The 23,511-nt window shown below is 53.1% G+C and overlaps 1 protein-coding gene across 1 annotated transcript; it reads left to right on the top strand.

The window, feature by feature from the left end:
* The first annotated feature begins 20,001 nt into the window (after positions 1-20,001).
* On the top strand, positions 20,002-23,213 carry TFF1 (trefoil factor 1). Its single transcript, XM_045774197.2, has 3 exons — positions 20,002-20,163; positions 22,426-22,578; positions 23,018-23,213. Exons 1-3 carry the CDS (start codon positions 20,088-20,090, stop codon positions 23,032-23,034), a joined length of 246 nt encoding a protein of 81 aa, XP_045630153.2. The 5' UTR covers positions 20,002-20,087; the 3' UTR covers positions 23,035-23,213.
* Positions 23,214-23,511: the final 298 nt, after the last annotated feature.

Below are 23,511 nucleotides of genomic sequence, written 5' to 3'. Positions count from 1 at the left end.
TTCGGGGTTTGTACCAGGCACATCGTACCAGCAGGAATTAATGCATTTAACTATCTGCAAAGTGCCCTTGTTGGCATTTGAGTCAAAAGAGACTTGGCCCCACCTGTTTGAACCCATTGGAGACACATCAGTCATTCAAAGTCAAGGTTGACTGCTCCCTCCCCTCCAAGTGTTTGGTCCTCGTGGAGGCCTTTGCTGGCTCCAGACGCAGGTTCATGGGTGGCGCTCTTTGCCGTTTGGTTCCTTTTTTTCCGTGGCTATAGCTTCCCATTCACGTCATGCCCAACAGCCGGCTAGAGTGGGAGCCAGGAGAGAAAGTCCCGGCTGGGGTCCTGCTAACCTGTCACCAGAGAAACAGCTCCGAGCGCATGCCACAGGGCAGGTGGGCTGCTTCCCCTGGCGGCTTGACCCGTGGAAACAAGTGCGGGGCGTGCATGTGGGGTAGAGAACCCGCACCCGCCGCCCTCACCTGCACCCGGACGCCCAGGACAGTGCCATGGGCATGGCTCCTTCTCTCTTAGTGCTTTCGTGTTTGATATGGCTAGATTTTGACATTTTAAAAAGCATTATAGAAGACTTAAAAGTATGCAGAACATTTGGTAAAATAAGTGTTATAAACCAGTCAACAACTTAAATGCCAACTTGGCCACCAAAACTGTGAACACTTGCCTCCCTCTTTTAAGAAGAGGGGTTCTGGATCCAAGGGTGCTCCCAGAAGTCTCATTTCTCCAACTCACACGTGGGGAATCTGCCTACAGCGGTACAGGCCACACAAGCAAGGGGTGGGTGTGCAAACCTTCAGCCCGTCACAGAGACCAGCCCGGGACCCAGTGCTGGTCAAGGAAGTTCCAGGTATGGGCGCGCTTGTCAGGGCCTCCATGCCCACAGGCTGGTTCGGCTGCAAGATGCCCGGAAGGGCAACCCCGGGGTTGGATGCGTGTGTGAGGACCACTCCCTCCAGGTGGACAGATGCAGATTCCTGGGGGAGCCCGCAGCGCGGGGAGGCGCAGGGTCTCACCGGTGACACAGAGATCCAGTAACGACCAACAAGAACAGACTTCCTGCTGTGTCATCTTAAACACGGGCTTCAAATCAATTACTTCAGACACATCTACTCGCTGGGCCACCTTCTCCCCACCCCCCACCCTGAATGAAGGAGAGGAAGTCTCACTAAGCGTGCTGCCATCGTGATGGCCATGGCTTGGGCACGAGGTCCCCTGTGTCTACACCGGTGCCCGGCTGAGCTCAGTACTAGAGCCCTGGCCAAATCAACTGCTCGTGAGCCACTTCCGGGGACACCTGTGTTCTTCTGGGGCTCCCACACACTCTGAATTTTCCCCCAATTCACGGACCCACAGAGAGGTCGTTCTTCGGGCTGCCGTGACGCGAGGTGTGCGTGCGTGCGTGCCAGTTTCTGTGAGATGACACAGGTACGCTGACACTTACGTGGCACGGAAACCACTTGTTTCGAGCCCGTGTCTCTTTCTAAGCCAAGGGCTCTCCGGGGGCAGGGTCGTCGGTCCCCGGTGTGTGCCCAGCCCCCCCCCCCCCCCCCCAGCGTCATGAGCACAGGCTGCACGATCCCAAGCCTGCCGCCTGAATGGACTTCCTCGGAACCCGCCGCTCCATAAACCAGCACCTCCCTGGCGGGGAGGAGGTGAAAGCCAACCGAAGACTGCGTTCATACTCGCAAATAGTGATTTATTTAGAAAGCCTCCACGTTTCTTCCCTTAAAAGTACAAACACAACTACTTGGTGTGTGAAAATTGAAACCCGCCGTAACGCAGTTTCTATCCGGGGCTCTGTGCTGCCTTCAAGGGATCAAAATCGTAAAAACTACATCTCAAACTCTCGGTCACAGAAAAAAGGTCAAAGTGATGTCACTAAAGGATGAGAAATTAGGAAATCGAGGATTTTCGTAAAGAATGAGAAAACGATAGGCTGGTCTTTAAATTCATCCACAAGCACTGCCGTCAGGGTTTCGGAGTTGGGGAGGAGTCTGCCATGTTTTCTCCATCAGGGTCCTTTTGACTTTCCCCCTTCTTTCATCTTTCGTGCACGCTGGAAGTTTCTACCCTCCCTGCTTTCCCTGGTAAGGTGGGAGCCACGAGGGGGGCTGGGGAAGAGCTGAGGTCCGCGGACCCCCCATGCACACACCACGGCACCTGCCGAGCTCCTCATCCCACACATGGTGTTCTCGGGGGCACACCATGACTTGTGTGATAATAATGGTCCCTAACACAGAACTTAAACTTCGTGCCCACTTCCTGGAGGCATCAGAAGGAAAAGCAAGGAAGGGAAGGGACAGAAGCCGGGTACCATCCCCGGGTCCAGACGGCAACTGGTTTATCACTCTCACCCTCGGAGAACCTTCTTCTAGAGAGACCTGGAAACTTCCCAGGCCTGGTCACCAGGTGGGGCTCTGGGAAGGCAGCCCTCCCACCTACTCCTCCTAGTCACTGGAAAATTCCAGAATCTGGATCCTGGCCTGACCTTGGTGACACATCTCACTCGCCTCCTGGCTTGCCAGAGGGCTGCTTGCTGCCAGACCAGATCCAGAGCTGCTTCGGGCAGCCACACCTGCTGAACCCCACCGGGACTCAGAGCCGCAGGGCGGGCACATCTGGGCCCCTAAGCGAGATCACAGAGCCTGAAGCCATCTCATCCCCTGCGGGACTCAGGCCTGCGGCTGTGAAACAGTGGGAGCACTTCCACGGCCCCAGTGCTCCCCTAGACTCATGCAGAGCCCCTGCGTGGGCCCCCGTCAGTGCACCGGTGGGGGAAGGGCTGGGCACTCGGTTTATCCTTCCCGGCACCTCCCACACCCCCAGGAGAGGAGCCCTTGCCAATGCCTCAGAGAGGGGGGTTGAGGAAAATAACCTTCAAAATGACTTCTTGAAGTTTTGTTTGGTTGATATGGTCACAAAAACTATGATTTCAGAAATATTCTTACTGGACGACTACTTTTTTAATTGAAGTTTTTAGTGAGATGGTGAAGGAGTCACATGCGGTCAGGGGAACAGTGCAGAGAGGGGTCTCCAGGAACCTGCCCATGTTCCCTAATGAGGACAGCTCGCAAAACACAGTCCAGCAGCACCAGCCGGGTGTGGACAGCGGTACGGTCCACTGGTCTAATCCAGACTTGGTCAGTCTCACTTGAACCCTGTGTGTGTGTGTGTGTCTGTGTGTATCTCTGTGTGTGTGTAACTATGTATATGTGTGTGTGGTATGTGTGTAAGTGTATGTGTGTGTGGTATGGTGTATGTCTCTGTATGTCTCTGTGGGTGTGGTATGGTGTGTGTCTGTGTGTGTGGTGTATATGTAAGTGTGTATATGTGGGTGGTGTGTAACTGTGTATAAGTCTGTATCTGTGTATGGGGTGTGTGTCACTGTGTACATGTGTATAGTATGGTGTGTATGTGTGGTTTGTGTGTGTGTATGTGTGTGGTATGTGTAAGTGTATGTGTGTGTTGCATGGTGTGTGTCTCTGTATGTCTCTGTGGGTGTGGTATGGTGTGTGTCTGTGTGTGTATGTGGTGTATATTTAAGTGTGTATATGTGGGTGGTATGGTGTGTGTAACTGTGTATATATGTGTGTGTGTGCGAATGCAGTGTGTGTCACTGTGTACCTGTGTGTGTGCGGTATGTCTGTCATACTATATGCCTGTCTCTGTGTGCACACGCATGTGTGTGCACCTTACTGTGTATCTGTGTAGAGCCTGTGGGACTTGTGTGCCCAGCACCATAGGGAAGATACCGAGAACTCCATGGCCGCAAGGATCCCCTGTTACCCTTCTAAAACCACACCGCACTCCCTCGTGAATGCACCAGCCTCCCCGTGTCCCAAGCCCAGGCAAGCACCGATCTGTTCTCCCATCAAAGTACAATCATTTCACAGATATCGTGTCACGGAACCATACGGTCTGTATTTCTCTCGGGTTGCTGGTGAGGCCGTCCATGCACACACAGTGAAGTCGTGGGACTCTTTCTTGCCATTTTACACACGCACCAGAAATGGGGGAGGACTCCAGTTTTCCCAGCCATGGTCAGCCTCTGGGGCTGTCACAGCCTCTCATTCCAGCTGTTCTGATAGGTGAGTAGTGATATTTCCTTGGCTTTAATCTGCATTTCCCTAATGGCCAATGATGTTCACATCTTTTCCCGTGCTCGTCGGCCATCTGCATTTCCTCTTGGAGCAACGCCTGTTCGTGTGTCTTGCCCATTTTCTAATCGGATTGTTTCATTCGGTTGACTTTTGAGAGTTCTTCATATATTTTGGAAAGAAGCCCTTTGTTGGATATGTAGTTTGCAAATGTTTTTTCCCACTGGGGCATTCACACAGCAAAAGTTAATTTTGGTAAGGTCCAGTTGATCAGTTTCTCTCTTATGTGTAGGATCCATGGCACGAGGTGGAAGAACTCCTAGTCTAGTTCTAGGTCTCGAAGATCTTTATGTTTTTTTCCTGAGGGAGTTATAGTTTTATGTTTTACATTTAATCCTAGGATGGATTTTGAGTTAAGTTGTGTGGTCTGGGTGTAGGTTCATCTTCCCCCTCTGTGGACATCCAATTTCTCCAGCACAGCTTACTGAAAAGGCTGGCTTTTCTCTGTTGAATTGCTTTTACGCCTTTGCAAAAATCATTTGGGCATATTCACGTGGGTCTATTTCTGGGGTCTCAGTTCTGTTGGTCTCTGCGTCTGTCCCGCTGACAACACCACACTGCCTTGATCTCTTAGCTACATAGTAAGACTTATTAGGTAGAGTGTTGCCTCTCACTTTATTGTTCTTTTTCAAGATTATTTTAACTAAACTAGGACTTGCGCCTTTCCATACAAATTGTATTTATTTTGTTTCGTTGTCATTGTTTTTGTTTTTCAAATTTTTATTCAAATTCTAGTTAGTTAACATATAGTGTAATATTGGTTTCAGGAGTAGAATATAGTGATTAATCACTTATACCTAGCACCCAGTACTCATCACACATGCCCTTCTTAATACCTGTCATTCATCTAGCCCATCCCCCACCCACCTCCGTCCATCAGCCCTCAGTTTGTTCTCTATCATTAACAGTCTCTTATGGTTTGTTTCTCTCTTTTTCTCCTCCCCCTCATACATTCATCTGTTTTGTTTCTTAAATTCCACATATAAGTGAAATCATGTGGTATTTGTCTTTCTCTAACTGACTTATTTCTCTTAGCATAATATACTATAGCTCCATCCATGTCATCACAAATGGCAAGATTTCATTGTTTTTGATGACTGAGTAATATTCCAGTGTGTGTGTGTGTGTGTGTGTGTGTGTGTGTGTGTGTGTGTGTGTGTATGTGTATGTGTATTGCATCTTCTTTATCCATTCATCAGTCGATGGACATTTGGGCTCTTTCCATAGTTTGGCTATTGTTGATAATGCTGTTATAAACATTGGGGTGCACGTACCCCTTCAAATACGTATTTTAGTATAGTTTGGGTAAATACCTAGTAGTGCAATTCCTAGGTGGTAGGGTAGTTCTATTTTTAACTTTTTGAGGAACGTCCATACTGTTTTCCAGATTGGTTGTGCCAATTTGCATTCCCACCAACAGTGAAGAGGGTTCTCCTTTTTCCACATCTTTGCTGACACCTGTTGTTTCCTGTGTTGCTAATTTTAGACATTCTGACTGATCATGTGGTATCGCATCATGGTTTTGATTTGCATTTCCCTGATGATGAGTGATGTTGAACATCTTTTCATGTACCTGTTGGCCATCTGTACCTCTTCTTTGGAAAAATGTCTATTCATTCCCTACAAATTTTAAAATAAGCTTATCTATTACTACAAAACATTTTGCTGGGATTTTGATAGGGATTGCATAAACCTATAGATCATTTGGGGAGAATTGACATCCTTACTATGTTGAGTCTTCCAATCCATGAACCTAGTATGTCTATTTATTAGAGCTTTGATTTCTTTCATCCAGCACACAGATCCTATACTGAAGTAGCCCATTTTTGAGTGATCGTAAATGGTGTCGCATTTTTAATTTCAGTTTCTGCATGTTTACTGATAGTATGTAGAAATATAACTGATTTTTGTGGCTGATCTTGTATCCTGTGGCTTTGCTGAAGTCTTTTGTCATTTCTAAGAGTTGAGTTTGTGTGTGGATTCCTTGGGGTTTTATACCTAGGGGATCATGCCGTCTGACAACAGTTTCATTTCTTCCCTTCTCATTTGTATGCAATTTATTTCTTTTTCTTCCCCGTTTCAGTCACTAGAATGTCCAGGACTGTGTTGAATAAGAGTGGTGAGAGCAGACGCTTTTGTCTGTTCCCAGTCTTAGGGGGAAAGCAGGTCTTTAAGTACAACGTCTGCTGTAGGTGTTTTGTAGATGCTTTATTTTTTTTTTCAAGTTGAGGTAATTCCCCGTTAATTACTAACTTGCTAAGAGTTTTTGTCATGAATGGCTATTGGACTTTGTCATATATTTTTTTCCACATCAGTTGATAGAATCATATGATTTTTCTTCTGTAGCTTGTCGATAGTATGGATTACACTGATTGCTTTCCAATGTTGAACCAGCCTCGCATAGCTGGAATACACCCTATTTGATCACGGTGCATAATTCTTTTTTTTTATATTGTTGACTTAGGTTTGTTACTATTTCACTCAGGAATTTTGCATCTAAGTTCATGAGAGATATTGGTCTGTAGTGTGTGTGTGTGTGTGTGTGTGTGTGTGTGTGTGTGTGTGTTGTCTTTGCCTTTGGTATCAGGGTAATACTGGCCTCATAAAATGAGCTGAGAAATGTTTGTCCTTCTCTCATTTTCTGGAAGAGATTGTGTAAATTGGCATTAGTTCTTCTTTTAAAACTAAGTGGAAATATCTTTTTTTTTTCTTAGAAATTTTAAATTGTGAATTCAAGTTCTCTGATATTTGTAGGAATATTCCAATTGTCTGTTCCATGTTAGTTGAATTTAGTAGTTGGTGGTTTTTAGGAATTAGTTCATTCCTCTAAGTATTCACACTTATGAACATAAAGTTTCCCATGGTTTTCCCTTATTATCCTTTAGATGTTTGTAGGGTCTGTAGTTATATCTGTTTCATTTCTGAGGTTACTTGTGCCGTCCTGCTTTTAATTGTCACTTTTGCTGTAAGTTTTTCAGTTTCATTGATTTTTCTCAAAGAACTAACTTTTTTGTTTCATTGATTTTTTCTTTTTTCCTACTTTCAGTTTCATTGATTTCTGCACTTATATCCTTCCTTCTCATTGCTTTGGGTTTATTTGGCTCTTATTTTTTCAATTGTTTGAGGTAGGAACCCAAGTTGTTTTTTTTTTAAGATTTTATTTATTTATTTATTTATTTATTTATTTATTTATTTATTTATTTTTTAAAGATTCTATTTATTTATTTGACAGAGAGAGACAGCCAGCGAGAGAGGGAACACAAGCAGGGGGAGTGGGAGAGGAAGAAGCAGGCTCCCAGCGGAGAAGCCTGACGTGGGGCTTGATCCCAGAACACCAGGATCACGCCCTGAGCCGAAGGCAGACGCTTAATGACTGAGCCATCCAGGCGCCCCGTAAGATTGTATTTATTTATTTGACAGAGACAGGGACAGCCAGCGAGAGAGGGAACACAAGCAGGGGGAGCGGGAATGGAAGAAGCAGGCTCATAGCAGAGGAGCCTGATGTGGGGCTCCATCCCATAACGCCGGGATCACGCCCCGAGCCGAAGGCAGACGCCCAACCGCTGTGCCACCCAGGCGCCCCGGAACTCAAGTTTTTTATTTGAGAACTTTCCTCATTTCTAGTGTAAGTTAATGCAGCAGATCTCCCCCTAAGCTCTGCCTTAGCCGAGTCCCGCACATTTCAGTGTGCCGTGCGTTCATTTTCGTTTAGTTCTATGTACTTTTAAATTTCTTTTGAAACTTCCTTGTTGACCTGTGGATTATTTAGCAGCGTGTGATTTAACTTCTATGTGTTTAGAGATTTTCTTGTCTGCTGTTGATTTCTCATTTGATTCCATTATGGTCAGAGAACATACCTTCCGTGATTAAAAAAAAAAAATTCTTTTAGATTTGTTTGGATTTATTTTATGGGCCAGTGTATGGTCTATCTTGGTGAATGTACGCGGACACTTCAAAAACGTGTGTGCCCTGATACTGTTGGGTGGCATGTCCTGCAAGTACCAGCTAGTCCTGTTGCTGGGGTGTGGCTCCAATCCCCCACCCTGCCGATTCCCTGAGACGTAGTTCTATCAGCTGCTGGGAGGGGGTCTCGTGGTCCCCAATGATAATCCATTCCTCCTTTCAGCTCTAGTGGTTTTGGTTTTGTCTATTCAGGCTGCTTCTTGGGAAGAACTAATAATTTCAAAATCTTAAAATGCCAAATAAAGTTTCGAATCTACATAATTGCATAAAAATTTGGAGAATACAACCAGCACATTTTTTATTCGGAACCACTGTCAGCTTCCTCATCACGCGGTCCTCAGTGCCGACTCTGGAAGGAAGGGCCAGGTCCACGGGTCTCAGAAACCGACTTCCCTCGTTGACATGTTTTTGAAATCTCTTTTCATTATGTCCTTGCGTGGAAACATGAAGAAGGTGAAGGGTGGACCTGCAGCACCGTCTAAACTTTCCATTGGAACACTTAAGAACTATGACGTCACTTTTTTGAAGCAGGGATTTGAAAACACAACTTCACAGACGAGTGCGTGGACATGAAGCTGTCCCCTGCTTTCAGTGCCAGGGGTGAGTGTCACACGAGGGACCTGGGCTGCGTGTGACCCTGAGCACGATAACTCGGCCACCACCTTTCTCTGCTGTTGAAGAAAACATCCAAGAATGTGAGGAAGAGACAAAAATATGGGGAGACCCTTGAATGGCTTCCCATTTATATTTGTAAAAAGGGGTCACTCATGTTGACACTGCTGGTGACACCAGGCAGAAGGCTGCCCAGTGGCCTGAGCCGGCTCGCTCTTTATGTGGCTGCGTTTGGGAGTGTGACTGGCACGTGATGTCAGCGTGCTTCCGTGAGGCGCCCCCGTGCCTGCCGTGGAGCAGTGCACTCGTGGGGCACAAACAGTGCGTGTGGGCCAGCTCCAGCCTCCCGCACCGCTGCCCGGCCAGGGGGCTTGGGTATTCTCTCCATCCCACCCCGACGCCCCAGAGCCCTCCCTTGCAACCTGCCTGGGCTAGATCTCAGTGTTGTCAGGAAGAGGAAACAGGATCCTTGCTGGGGGATCACTTCTGTGGTTTGGTTTTGCATAAACTTCCAGTAACAACTGTAATGTAATAAAAGTGGTAAAACGTTTTCGGTTTTGTTCCAGCAGGTGTGAGGGGCTCACAGAAGTTGGAACACTGATGACTAGCTCAGAGGGGTGGCCTATCCCACAAGCCCTCCGACAGGTGCCAGACTGTGGTCAGGGCCTCCGTGCCCTGCGAAGTCCAGGCCAGCAGGGACACGAGGCCCAGATAAGGACACAACCAATGAGCTAGGACTTGGTCCAAGAACCACAATCTTTGTGCATCATAATTCAACCGTGACCATGGGATCAGATCTGCCTGCGTTATAGGGCCCGGCCCTCGGTAACCATACTTCAAAGAAGCAAATAACCAAGGGAAGACATACATTGAAGGGATAAGATGGAAATAAAGTTGACTAAGGATCTTCAGACCAACTCCAGGGTGATTGTCCAGTAAACGAGTCTCCCTGTTAGTCAGTCGTGACTTGTCTCTGAACGATGGGACATTCTGGCCTCTTCTCCACCCTGCCTTCCTCTCTGGGACTTTTAAATAGCATAGGGCAGCGGCCTCAGGGCAGAGCAGGGACCAGAACCGCCGTCCTTGGGAAGCTCCCCATTCACATGTAATCACATGTGATTCACATTAGTGAATTCACCCAGTAATTCGCATGTGATGCCCCTTGTTCCCTGCTCGGCAGGAGCGGGGACTGTTCACCATCAGTCCGGGCCAGATAGAAAATCCTCACGAGTGAAATAAAAAAGGAGCCCGTACACCTCAGTCTGGGGTAGGCGTGGACTGAAGCTGATCAGAGGGCTGTGTCGCAGGGCTCCATTGGGGGCTGGTAGGGGCATGCTGGGTGGGGGGGACATGGTGGATGGCGGCCTGCAGGAGGAAGGAAGGGGTGCAGTCAGCACCGCAGGAGGGGCTGGCCCGGTCTATTCACCAAAGGGACCAAGCTGCAGATGAATGGGGGAGTGCTCAGGGCCCACTTAGCCCATGGTCCTTGGAACCTGGCAGAATGATCAGCAGATGAACTCCAGACTCATCTGCTGGGAGGAGCAGTGCTCGGTTCAGACCTGATTAGTGCTGAGCTGCAGGGGGGAGGGTCACCTGCAGCTTGGCTGAGTCGGGGAGTCTGGCAGGGGTGGCTCGGAAGCGACGGACTAGGTGTCATCCTCTCCATCTCTCACTGCTAGTTTTAAATTCTTAGGAGGCCGTGGTTGGGCTGAATATTGGCGTTTGGAGCCCTGCTCCATGGAAAGAGGGTGCTAAGCCCTGGCCTCGTCTCTGAGAGCGAGATGGTGGCAGCTGGAGCGGGGCTATGCCAGGGGGTGCCAGCGGGGCAAGACAGTCACATTGCCAGACTTTGGTTTTTAATCAGAAGGTACAGTGCTGCTGGCGGTTGGGCGAAGGGACACCTAGGTCCGGAGTGAGGGGAAAGGGGCATCCCCTTTGTGGAAGTCCGTGTGGGACTTTGTATCAGGCATCTCAGAAAGAGCACACCCTCAGACCTAGTAAATCCGCTTTAGGGGTGCCCCAAAGAAACAATCCTAAGCACAGAAAGATTATTTTGCATGAAGATGTTCGTGAAAGAAATTCTAGTAACCGTGAAAAATTGTCAACAACCCAGATTACCCATAGTGTAAAAATCATTAACAAAGTTTGGTTAGTGCTGCGTGATGTAACCTTCTGCAGCCATCCCTAGCTTATCTTATGGAAGTTGTAATAACACGGCGATTCTTCATGTTGTGGTGTTAAACGAAAGGAACAAGATGAAATGGCTTCTGAGCAACTCAGCAGCAAGAGGAAGACCAAAGGAGAAACAGCAGTGGGTATCACTGAGTGGTGAGACGGTGCGTCTCATCGTTTCCTGGCATTCTGCTTTCCTGGTCATTGAAATGTTTTTATTTTTAAGGTGTATTTATTAATTTGAGAGGGAGAGAGAACAAGCAGGGGGAGGGGGGCAGAGGGAGTGGGAGCATCTCAAGCAGACTCCAAGCTGAGCAAGGAATCTGACACAGGGCTCCATCCCATGCCCCCAAGATCATTTCCTGAGCCCAAACCAAGCGTCAGATGCTTAAGTGACAGAGCCACCTGGGCGCCCCTGAAATGTTTCTATAATGAGCATCACTGACTATAATCGAAAATCCTGTATTTTTATGAGTAAACTGCAATGACTTTGCTCTATCCAGAAAGAAAGGGGAGAGATCCCCTGGCCCCTCAGTGGGTGAGCCAGTCATGCGGGGTGGGGGGGTGTTTGACCTTGGAGGGTTCCCCTGGGGCCACGCCCCGACGTGTTTGCCCCGAGACCAGCTTCCTCACGCCATCCCTGAAGTCAAACACAGATCTGGAGCAGGCGTGAGGTGTCTGTTATCTCGCAGATTTCAACAGCCCCACAGAGCGAAGCCACACATTCCTGCCCACTGAAGCCTCATCCCACCCCCCAAATCCCAGGGGCCCATGCAGTGGATGCCAGTGAGATGCAGACTTGCTCGTGGAGGGAACAGAAACGGTGAGAATGGGGAGGCTCTGCACACCGTCCTCCCTTCCAGCTGGCCCCGCACGGGCAGCCACCATCCTGCTCCCAGAGACGAGGCCAGGGCACAGCACCCCCGTCCGGGGATCGGGGCTCCGAACGCCAGTATCCAGCCCCAACCATGGCCTCCTAGGAATTAAAATACTATGGTCATTTTAAATTATTTCTTTGATTGCTAATTATTTTTCTCCCGTTTCCTGTCATGCTTAGGCACTCACCTGTTGCCTTCTAAGAATTTTGTGTTTGTGTCTCTGCTCCTTTGTCTAGTGGAGCTCCAGAGTTTTAGAGTCAACTCGTGTGGGATGTTTCTGTCGTGATGTTCTTAAACTTTGTTCACCCTATATGCTATAAACTTGGTATTTTAAAAATATTTTTATATCCAAAGTTTAAACTATTTTCCATAGCGAAATGTGTTCTCAACCTACAGAGTTATACACACGTAGACGATTTCTCTTCTTGTAACAAGGCTTAGGAATACCTGCACCTCCCGGAAATCGGTTACGTATTTACTGACATTTTCTTTAGTTTACGTAAGGGGTAGCTGCTCTGCGGTGCTTTGATTGCTGGTCAGGAGGTCGAGGTCGGTCGTCCTAGCTTCCTTTCCACTTCCTCTTCCACTGTTACCCGCTCTCAGTTCAGGTGGACGTGGTCGCTCACCGGCTCGGGTGACCCAAATCCTGACATCTATAGGACGCGAGTCCAGGTCCGCAAGTGCGCTTGCACGTAGTGGGGTGCTTCCGTTTTGCCTGGAGACAGCCCGGGGTGAAGAAGTCCTAACAAGGCCCTGTGCCTCCTCCCTTGGGCTGCAAGCACCGTCCTCCAGCCCCCGCTGTGTGGCAGGAGCCCCGTGTCCCTGGGTGGTCAGGACCAGTCCCCTCCATCTCTCTTCCTCCTCTGCCTGCTGTTTTCGGGGCAGGAAGAGGCCAAAGGGCAACCCCCCACTGCCAGTCCGGTGGGCCCAGGAGCGTGTTTCCGAGTGGAAGCCAGCCCGTCATGGGCAACGGCACTCCCGCCCACGGAGGCCACGGTCATGGGGTTGGGAAGCAAAATTTCTTCCAGGAGGTACAGCCTTTCATGGTGAGAGAAGCCTCTCCAGCTTCTATTGCTTGGTGTCTGGACGTGGGCACTTTGGTTGAGGAGGGACCACCACTGCTCTGGTTTAGGGCTCGCCGAGGCGCAGGCCAGCCACGGGAGGCTCAGCAGGGACTGCAGTCTGCCAAGCCCCCTGCTCCGGGCCCGTGGGAAGAGAGGGGAGGTCCCTGCACAGGGTTACGTAGCCTTGCCCTAGAACGCACTGTGACATATCCCATGCACTGAATGATGCATTCTGTGAATTCACAAGCGGGTGCGGCCAGTGGCTGCAGGCTCGGGGGGAAGGCACGTCCAGCCCCGGACCGTGTGACTCTGTCCCTTCGTAACGGAAAGAATCCCGTGGAATCAACGTGTCTCCAGGACGCCGGTTGGCACCGACCTCTGCTGTAGGCAGGATGGGAACTCAGAAGGGCTGTCAGCCGCCACCATCAAGGTCCGGGTCCCACCATCACGGCTGTGGACCGGCTGTCTGTGGGCGGGGAAGGAAAAGTCAGGTGCTCACATTGATTCCTTTGTGGCCGACACCCAAAGCGCAGCCTGTGAGGCCCTGAGCCAGAGGTCTCAGCTAGGCCTGAATATCTGACCCGCAGACGCTGAGAGAGTTAAGTGTGTGCTGTTTTCAACCCCTGAGTTATGGGGTCATCTGTGGGTTGGGAATGCAGAACTCACCCAGATCTGTGCTGTTTCTCTTACTAGGACCTCCAGAGACCTATGCAGGATGCACAGACGCCACGTCCTTCTCCAGCCTTCCGGGCACGCGAGCCAGGGCGTCCGGCCTCATAGCCTGGACCCACGCCTGCGACGCATTTGCGGCTGTGAACGCCTCTCGAAACTGCGAACTGGCAGCCTGTCTAACGGGTCAGAATAGTAAGATCAAGTCTAGCCTGTGTTACTAACAGCCCACCAGTATTTACGGGGGGGGGAGGGGGCAGTACAAGGCGCAGAAATGTGTCTCACTGCTTTAGAAAGAGTATGTCCCAGCCTCGTGCCTCCAAGCACCTCACCAGCAGGTGGGGGCCCGGAACTCTCAGACACATGTGCGCTTTCCTAAGGCATCTCGCATCCTGTTTTCTAAATCCAATCAGCATAACCTCATGTCATGGGTGTAATGGGCCAGCGGGAGGTCGAGCAATGTCCGAGGTCTCTCTGGAGTGCTCTGGCAGAGCAGAGAGCTGGCGGGACCCTAAACCCTCCGCCCCATGGAGGTCCACTGCAGCCTGTGCCGTCTGATCTCCAAATCCCGCTGATGCTCTTTGCTGGAGGGAATGGGGGAAGAGCAGAGACTTTCCAGACCAAGGGCTGCAAGCGGGGGGCCAGGGAATGTGCTCCAGGAACCGCATCACACCTAGAACTCTGCTGTGGTTGGACTTACGGAACTGTATACACAGGGCTCGGCAGATGACCGTCTGTGTGCCCAGACTTGTGTGCACCTGCTGAGAACGGGCACTGTACTTTTTAAGGGTTGCAACAATAAAACAAAGAAGATCTATGTGGCAGAGACCAAAGGTGGCTCACGAGGCCCAATGTGTTCACTCTCTGGCCCTTTACAAAGAAAGCTGCTGGCCTTGCCATTGTCATCGTCCATGATTTTAGCGCTGGCCGGGGAGGCCAAGTCAGCAGGGGTCTGCCACAGCCGTGCCCAGGTCTTCCAAGCCCTCAAGGGTGGCGCTGGCTTCGGCAGTTCCCTCTTCCCCTGTCATGCTGGTTTTGGCTCAGTCTTGGGGAGGGACTTCTGCCATATTATCCCTCACCCCAAGGACAGAGGTGCTGTAGCTACAAACGTGTCTATTCCTGCTTCACGGGCTGGGCCGGGGGAGGTCCCCACAGGACCCAGAGTGAGATAGACTTGGGCCAAGGCTCCATCTCGCACCTGAAACCCACAGGCTCCCTCTTTGGTGGCCCACGTGGGGTTTGAGTCTCAGGATTAGTGTCGGTTCAGAGCAACGATTTAATGGCCGTCAGAGCGTCTGAACACTTGCCTTGCCCGGTACACAGTCCCCTGGGTGTGCTAGCTTCCCAGGACCACTGTACTAAGTACCACGCACTGCATTTACGACCGAAATTTACTGCTGCCCAGTATGGAGGTGAGAGGTCAGAAATCAAGGTGTCATTGGGGTTAGTTGCTGCTGAGAGTGAATCAGTCCCGGGCCCTTCTCCTGGCTCCTGGAGCCGCGGGCGTTCCGTGGCTTGTAGATGGCGTTCTCCCCGTGTAGTGACATCATCTTCCTTCTGGGCCTGTGTCCAAATGTTCCCTTTTATGGGACGCCAGTCATGCTGGATGAGGGTCCACAATAGTGACCTCACCTTAAGCAGGCCATCTGCAAAGATCTTTTTTCCAAATAAGGTCCCATCCATGGCTACGGGAGGTCAAGACTTCAACGCCTTTTGGGGGTGACACAGTTGAACCCATAGCACCGGTCAATGGCTCAGATCTTTCTGGGGAGGCTCGTGGTAGGCTCATCACAGGCATTTGTGGCCCTGATGTAAGGCCCTTCCTCAACGGGACCTGGCCTCCATTCCTGTTGAGGCTGGAGGAGCCGTGGCGCTTGTGAAGGATGCTGGCAGTCCCTCACCGAGGCATTCTGAACCCCCGGGTGACGGGAGCACGCTCCGGGCACTCCCAATGTGGCTGAGAAGGGTGTGCATGATAGAGCCACCCTGGCCCTGGAGCCTCCATGAGTCTGAGACCCCATCCCCTGCTGCAGCACCAGGCCTCCCATACCCTCTGTGCACGTGAAGCACCGGAACTTTCTAGAATGTATTTTGACTCCATGAAGTCTATGAGGGAACCGACCACCTTGCTATCGAGGCTGCCATGTGTTGGAACACTCCTCATGTCCACTGCATGAGCTGTTGGCCACCGCCAAGCACAGGGCTCCATCCCACCTGCAAGACGGTCACAGCCTCCGTGTGCTTGTGCAGATGCACCTGTCCCGCATGCTGGGTGGGTGTGATGACATCAGTCCTCTGAGCTGGACCCTTCATTCTGCAGGGCTAACACTGCCTGCCTCCGCTCTCGACACTCCCAGGCTCCTCTGGGATGTAAGCTGTCTTCCAGCAGGCCCTGGGCCGGGAGGGGTCTAACCTGACCCCACATCAGGAGTGGCCCCGAGGAGAGTGGCACCCTGTGCCTGCGCTCTGTGAGCCGTGCCATGGTCAGTGGTCTGTGGAAGCTTCGTGGGTAGGAGACCTGACCCCTCCCACAGAGGCTTGGGGGGCGCCTCTGCTGCTGGAGAAGGTCCAGGGCTGGTTCGGGGTGAAAAGTCACCAGCCCCATGTTTCTGGCCAAAATGTCCCAGCCGCGTGTCTCAGCGTTTGCCTCTTTGTTCACGACTGCCAGAATCCTGGTGTAAGGGAGCTGGAGTGGCCAAAGGTCAGCTGCGGCTGCCCGGCCAGGGAGGTCCCGTCGGCCCCAGCCACCCCAGCCACCCCGCCCTGCCCTGAAGCTCTGGGAGCTGGGCCCAGGTGGCCTTCCCACCCGCCCATTCTCGGGGGCCAGCCTCTGTACCCCCGTCCTCTGCTTTTCCATGCCATGTGGGGCTGACCCCAAAATCTTGATCACATGACCTCACTTCATGTCACCTCCCTGTTAAGCTGAGAAGCTGTGACACCACCCCCGGCCATGGCCACCAGTGCCTGATTCCCAACCAGCAGATGTGCTCAAGGGGCCAACCTCAGGGGCTCATTTCCACAGTGCGTGAGGTGACAGGGTCACCATGGTAGCAATTTTTGTGTCACTCAGAGGCCTGGCGGGAAGCAGGCCTGTCCCTCTCAATCTGGGTAACTCCAGGAGGGTGAAATGGAGAGACTGTTGGCCTCCCTGTGGGGCAGTGCACCCCTCAGGCTGGAGGAGCTTGGAGGGGGGGGTCTGCACCGGGGCCTGGACAAGACCGCCGTGTGCCGAGGCCTGGACACAGGGATACGGCCGTGCAAGGTGACCCCGCAGGGAGGGACCCAGGAGATAAAACCCCGAGTTCACCTCCTCCCAAGTACTGCTCACAGCCCCCAGAAGCCAGAGAGCGGGAGGCGGTGGATGGGGCCTACGTGACTCTGCTCACAGGGCACAGAGATGGTGGCACATGGGGGAGACCAGCCCCTGCATCACACACTCACCCCTGCACTGAGGAGCGTGGCCCTGGGGCGGGAGATCTGTCAGGCCAAGCCAGAGACACAGCATGACACTGGGGAGAGGGGCCCCAACAAGGGGTCACACCGTGGCTGTGGGACCCGAGTGGCGAGCATCATGTGAGGTCGGGGCCATCTTGGGGTCAGGCACTCCATTTTCCAGAATCTTGCACCACGTGACTCGTTAGCGAGCTGGCGCTCAACCCAGCACATTTTCTGTCTCACTAAACTGTCATTTAAAACAAACCAGGGGCACCTGGGTGGTTCCGTCCGTTAAGCACTGGACTCCATCTCAGCTCCAGTCTTGATCTCAGGGTCGTGAGTTCAAGTCCCGTGTTGGGCTCCATGCTGGGCGTGAAGACTACTCAAAAATAAAACCAACCAACCAACCAAATGGTGTGTAAGGTCATCCTGTGACCTCTGTTACTCCCGCCAGGAGTCCTGGACTTACACCTGAGTGTCACAGCCACCACACCCCGACAGCCACAGCACCCCTGGCCCCCAGCGTGGGGGACAGAGCTGCACCCGCCCTCCACCCAGCGGTCCCTGCGGAGCAGAAGGTCACTGCAAACACCCACAGAACGACAGGGCAGACACCCGCGGATCCGTGTCTCCCTCCCTAAATTAATAGGTGCCGGCCTTCCCACCACACTTCCTTCGGATTTCCTTCCGTGAAATAGAATGTGATGCCCACATTGGTGGCCCTCTGTGCCCTCCCTGATCCCATGTCGCTGTTCCCGCTTTCCAGACGCACCCACTACACGCAGTCAGCAGCCCCCTCCCCCCGTGTCACCGGGCACCCTTAGCTCACGGGCACAGCTCTCACCGCGCTCCCGGCTCCACACCCTGGAAACCTGCGGTAGACGGGACATCAGACTGTGAGCGCCCTTCCTATGCTCCCGGTCAGCTTTGCTGCCAACAGTCATTCATTTTCATTCATTCATTCATTTCCCTTCTGCAGGGATGTGATGCACATATGTGCCTTACACTCTTTCCCCCTTTCCCTTCTTCATACACACTACTTCCTCCCTCCCTCTCTCTGTTCTTCCTTCCTTCCCTCCTTCCTTCCTTCCTTCCTTCCTTCCTTCCTTCCTTCCTTCCTTCCTTCCTCCTTTCTTTCCTTCCTTAACTTCTCTTTCTTCCTTTTTTTTTTAGCTTCTCCATTTCTTCTTTTCTTCCTTCTTTTTAAAATTAAAGCTATTACAGGCAATGCTGCAAAGATCATCCTTGTCTTTATTTCCTCCTGCCTAAGTGTGGGGACTTATCTGGGGGACGCACCAGCCTAGAAGCAGTGGAATTGCTGGATTACAAGTCTACGTAGCATCAACTCCATTGACAGTCACACACTTCTCTTCCAAACTCTTGTGCAATTTGCATTTCCATGTCTGAGAGCTCCTGTTTCTCTCTGAGAAATTGGGGGTGGTTTTCCATGATCATGAACATCACTGCAGACCCGGCCCCCCACTGGCTGTGGCAAACTGAACCCACCCCCACGGAGGACTCTGTGCCCTGCCCCCCGCCCACCCCCAGGGTCCTGCACCTTACACCTCTCCTGGACACCCTGCAGGGCAGCCTTGGGGAAGGAGCTGGGCTCAGGGTGGGGGGCACGAAGAATGTGGCACCCCTAGTTCTGAATGGGGCTCCCCTCCCAGAGGGGCTGCCAGGACTGATTCACCAGGTCACTTAGAAAAGTAAGCACCTCTCCAAGGCAAATTCTCGTCAGAGCCTCATCTTTCCCTGTTGCTCATTCATTCATTCCTTGACTCATTCATTCCTCAACCGATGTTTACTGAATAAGAACGATTGTAGGTGCAGGGCCACCGGAGGCACAGAGCAGACCAGGCCCATTGCCCTCACCCACCTTGGCTCTCCTGGGGCCAGTGAATGCTGCACACAGCAGCTGGGGACAGCAAGGGCTCCGAGAACAGAAGAACTAGACTCGGTGGGGCCAGGGCAGCGCTGGCCCAAGCTTGCCCTTGAAGCACAAGGTCGAGGGGGCCTTACTGGGGGGCTGAGACAGGGAGAGGGGTCTCCGGAGGGCTGAGCACCTCTGCTCGTTCAGTTCCGACGGCTGCTCTTATACGCACAGCTCCGTTTTTGAAAGGACTCTGCTGTCGAAGGAAAGAGAAAAACAGAAAAATCGATTTAGGTAAATAAGTTGAAATACAGAGGTCCTCTAGGTAGGATTTGGACACTCTCATGTGTTCTTTTCTTTTTTTCTTTTTTTTGGGGGGGGATGGGGAGGAGCAGAGGGAGAGAGAGAATCCCAAGCAGGCTCCCTGTTGAGTGCAGAGCCTGATGCAGGGCTAGATCCCACAACCCCGAGATCACGACCTGAGCTGAAACCAAGGGTCAGATGTTTAACTGACAGAGCCCCCCGGGCGCCTCCATGCTTGACTTTTCAATGTCAGTGCCAACTGGAGGGAAAACCCCTCTAGAGCCACGTTTCCTCCGTGAGGCACATTTGCTGACCTACGACGTGGCCATGGGAACGCCCAACAGACGGAACTCCTGGAAGAGATGAAGTTTGCAGTCTGAGGGCCCTGGGGCTGAGGGGGTGGGGGCACGGGCCGGTTCCTTTCCTGCCCCTCTTGTGCAGCCACGGCCCTCCCCCCAGACCTGGGTTCTCGAAATAGTTGAAGGTCGCTGGCCTGTGGACGTTGAGACGATGGCCTGGTGGGTGGGCCCCGTCAGCTCCTTCCCCTGCCCCCAGTTGGACTGCCATGAAGGGCGACCCCATGAGCCACTGTTGACACAACTGTGCCTTTTGGGGCCAGCTCTCACATGAGTCACCCTTCTGTGAGTGTAATGTTGACATCTGCAGGAGTGCCCCCTCTGCGGTTAGCGATCGGGTCATGCCCAAGGGACAGGAGGGCCTTTCTGAATCTCGAGTCCTCATTCAGGATGATTACGCACCTGGGCGCTTGCGCATATCAGCCAACCCGTTTTAATCAGTGCGATTACCTGGAGTGGAGGCCTGGGGGCCCCTCCTTAGGCAAATGTTACCCAACAGTCTTTAGGCAAATAGAGGCCGCCCATAAAGCGCAGGGCCTGCTCAGGGTCCCATCCCCGACTCGTGGTCTCCCCTGAGCAGAGAAGAAGGTCACGGCCGGCATGGAGCCCAGGGTGGTCTGCGTCCTGGTGTTGGTCTGCGTGCTGACCCTCAGCTCCCTGGCCCAGGGCGAGCTCGGTAAGCAGCCCCCCTTCCCACGTCATGGAGGGCGCCAGGCCCAGGTCAGCCCCCGTGGTGGTGCCCGAGCCACGGTCCAGGTAGTTTGAGCCGAGCACCGTGCTGGGCCCTGGGAGGATTTGGGAGGGTGAAGGCTGGTGGACAGCAGCAGCAGGGCCACGGCCACCGAAGCTCTGAGCACAGCTGTGAGCAAGTGCGCCGTGGTCGCGGCTCACTGTGTCCGCACCGATGGCCCTGAGCACCGGATCTCAAGGGGTGGTCTCGGAGGTGCAGTGGGAGAGCAACTCCCCAGATGTCCAAGCTGGACTCTGGCCAAAGCCACCCAGATGCCGAAGGGCCCATTCCGTGGACAGGCTTCTCCCAAGGACCCCCACGGGCTCCACGGTCCCCGCGTGCATGTTCCGTGGGCGCCACAAGCGACAAAGCCCGCTGCTCCCTTGAGCCGCTGTCTCAGCCCCTGGACCGGGGAGTGGGGAGTCAGCCTCGGGGGCTCGGGGGTGTGACGACACTTTCAGAGAGCACTTCGCGAGCTACTCCGTGCTCAGTGAGTGTTATTTGTTCTCATTAGATAAAATTTCCCAGGTTTTCAAAACCAGGATTTCCACAGAGGTTTGAGGAGAGGGAGAGAAAACCATGGTTCCGTGCACCTCGGGGTGCCTTCCGAGGACCCAATGAAGAATGGGACGTGGGGAGGGGGACGACAAAGGCACCAGGTGTCCACTTGGAAGGTCCCCAAGGCAGGGACAGGCTAAGGCCAGAAAGGACACACGGGCTTCGGGCCTGGAGAAGCCGCTGCTCTGCCGTGGAGGATGCCGGGAGTGTGGCCACGAGGCCACCCCAGACCCGGCTGTGGCTCCCTCTCCCCCTGCCGGCCTGCTGACCCCACTCGGCCCTTTGGCCCGAGGCTCCCCCTTCTCTGCGGTCAGCCGTCCTGTCACAGAGGAGTCCGGAGACTCGGATTGCAAGCACAGCCCCGGCAGAGACCATTTCCGTCTCGGTCTGTCCTGCGCTGGTTAATGGGCTGACAGATCGGAAACCTGGAAGTCCTGCCTAGGAGCGCCCACTGGGGGGGGCATGTGCCGGCGAGCCCCCCCACCCTACCCCGGCCACCGCTTCCCCCTCCGGCAGGCGGGCAGGACACAGAGCCGTGTCTGAGCGTGCACGAGCACACACACACGTGCACACACGCATGCATGTGAACCCACACACACACAGCTCCTCCTGACTTCACAGCCACCCCGGGGGTGGGAGACGCCACCTTCTCTCTCCGGTGGGGAGCCAGATGCAGGGAGGCTGACGTCCTGCAGAGGCCACTCAGCCGGTGGAGGGAGATGGCCCAGATCTTTCCCGCGAAGCCACAGACCCCTTCTTCAGAGAAAGCTTGGGGTGATCCGTGGAGGAGAACACAGAAGCCCGCGGAGTGCAGCTCCCGCGGGGCTCGCCTTCTCAGTGCTTGGTTGGGTTAACAGGGCTCAGCCCCTTCAGTTCTCATGCGTAGACCACACAGGAGCCCCACCTCCCCAGCGTGTCTCCCTGCGTGTTCTCCACCATCCTGGCTTCCATCGTCCCCCCGGGTTAAAGCCGCTGAGTGGCTGAAGGCATCCACTCCACCCCAGCCTCTGCGTCTTTCCTGCAAAGGGACCTACACCTCCTGAGATACACCTTGTTTTCTCTTGACTGCCTTTGAGCACCTGCTTCCCCGGCAGGGTACACGCATTGCATCATCCCCACCTGGTCAACCTCCTCCCACAGGAAGCCCTCCTTGCTTTGTTCAGCCTCGTCCTTCTCCCTCCTGTGCTTGCCGTCAGCACCCTGGGATGGCCTCGCGGTACTGCTCTGTACATTCGCTGGCTCTTCTCCTCCATTACATTGTTGGCTTCTTAACGACGACTTCTCCATCACCTGACACGGGGCCCAACATGAGCTCGGTCCTCGAGCGACCTTCTCTGTCTTCTTTGCTGTGCTAATTTCTGTTCCTAGCACACACAAATGGTGTTCAATAGAAATTTATTGATGAGTAAAGCGAAGTGAACAAATGCATGGATAAATTACACAGGTACGTGCAGAGTTTACAAAGCCCGGCACCTTGCATTTGCCCTGAGCTGAAGGGTTTTCATATCGGGAGATGAGGCCGGCCTGTCCCTCTTGTACCCTGAGCCCCAAGTCCCCATCCGTGGCACCAGCTGGCTGCTGGTTCAACTGGAGAAGGAAGATGGGCGTCAGCCGACGACTGACTTTCGCTCTTGCCTCCTGCACTTCCAGACACGTGTGTGGTGGCCCCCCACCACAGAGCAAACTGCGGCACTCCGGGCATCACGCCCTCCCAGTGCAAAGAGAGAGGCTGCTGTTTTGACAACACTGTTAGTGGAGTCCCGTGGTGCTTCCACCCTGCGGCTGTGGAAAACCCTCCTGATGGTAAGGCCATATCGGCTCTGTGGGGTCGGAAGGTGTAGGGTTAGGGAGAAAACCTCACGGGAGCGCAGGGCCCTAGTCTGCACGGCCAGCTGTGTCTGTACCCACACCCGGGGCCACGGACGAGCGTGGGGAGAGGGCCCGGCCTGCATCAGGCTGATGTCGGTTGGGGACACAGAGACCAGGCGGAGAGACCACTGGGCAAGGAGCCCGATTCGTGCCTGTGTTTCTTCACATCACTAACTGGGAGCCGGTGAAGAATCCTGGGGGCACTTTACTCCTGGTTGGTGGGAGGGGAGGGAGAGACTGGAACAGGAAGGCTGCCGTGTTTTCTAAGGACTTTTGCCCTTGGTGCTTGTAAGTCAGAGCTCTCGTTATTCACAAGTGAACAAAGCATGGGGTTTTCACTGCCTGTGTCTCCTTCTCACACCGCACCCTTCAGAGGAGTGCTCCTTCTAGACGGGCTGTGGAGGAGCGGCGCCAGGAGCTGGAATGGCCTCGCCCGGCGGCCGGGAGCCCAGCCACGTCACCAGCAGGCACTCGGGACCTCCGCATCGGCGCCTCGGCTCGCTGCGCGGACAGACGGCACACGCCCGTGGACTCAAAATTGGCATAACAATTAAAAGAGATGAATGTTACCCTTGCTCTCAGTTCTTTTTAAAAATTGCAAATGATGGTCCTTTCTTGGATAGGGAGATACACCATTTGCACATGTGGCCTCTCATCGTGGGTCCTACGTGGGCTCACCCCACCCTGGGGAGGCACAAGGGTCAGAGGAGGGAATGAGGTGCTCACGGCATGTGTGCCAGCACTTGGTGTCAGCACACAAGGCCGTCAGATTGTCGAGTGCAGCTCGAGTGGGTGGGGGAGTGCAGCTGGTCTGGTCCCCAGCGCCAGGCGGGTGGGCTCTCCCCACTGACAGGGAGCACCGGGCCT

This window comes from Ursus americanus, chromosome 4 (assembly GCF_024610735.1).
Source record: "Ursus americanus isolate L20-20 chromosome 4, mUrsAme1.1.p, whole genome shotgun sequence".
NCBI lineage: Eukaryota > Metazoa > Chordata > Mammalia > Carnivora > Ursidae > Ursus > Ursus americanus.
This window is presented reverse-complemented; position numbering and strand designations above follow the sequence as displayed.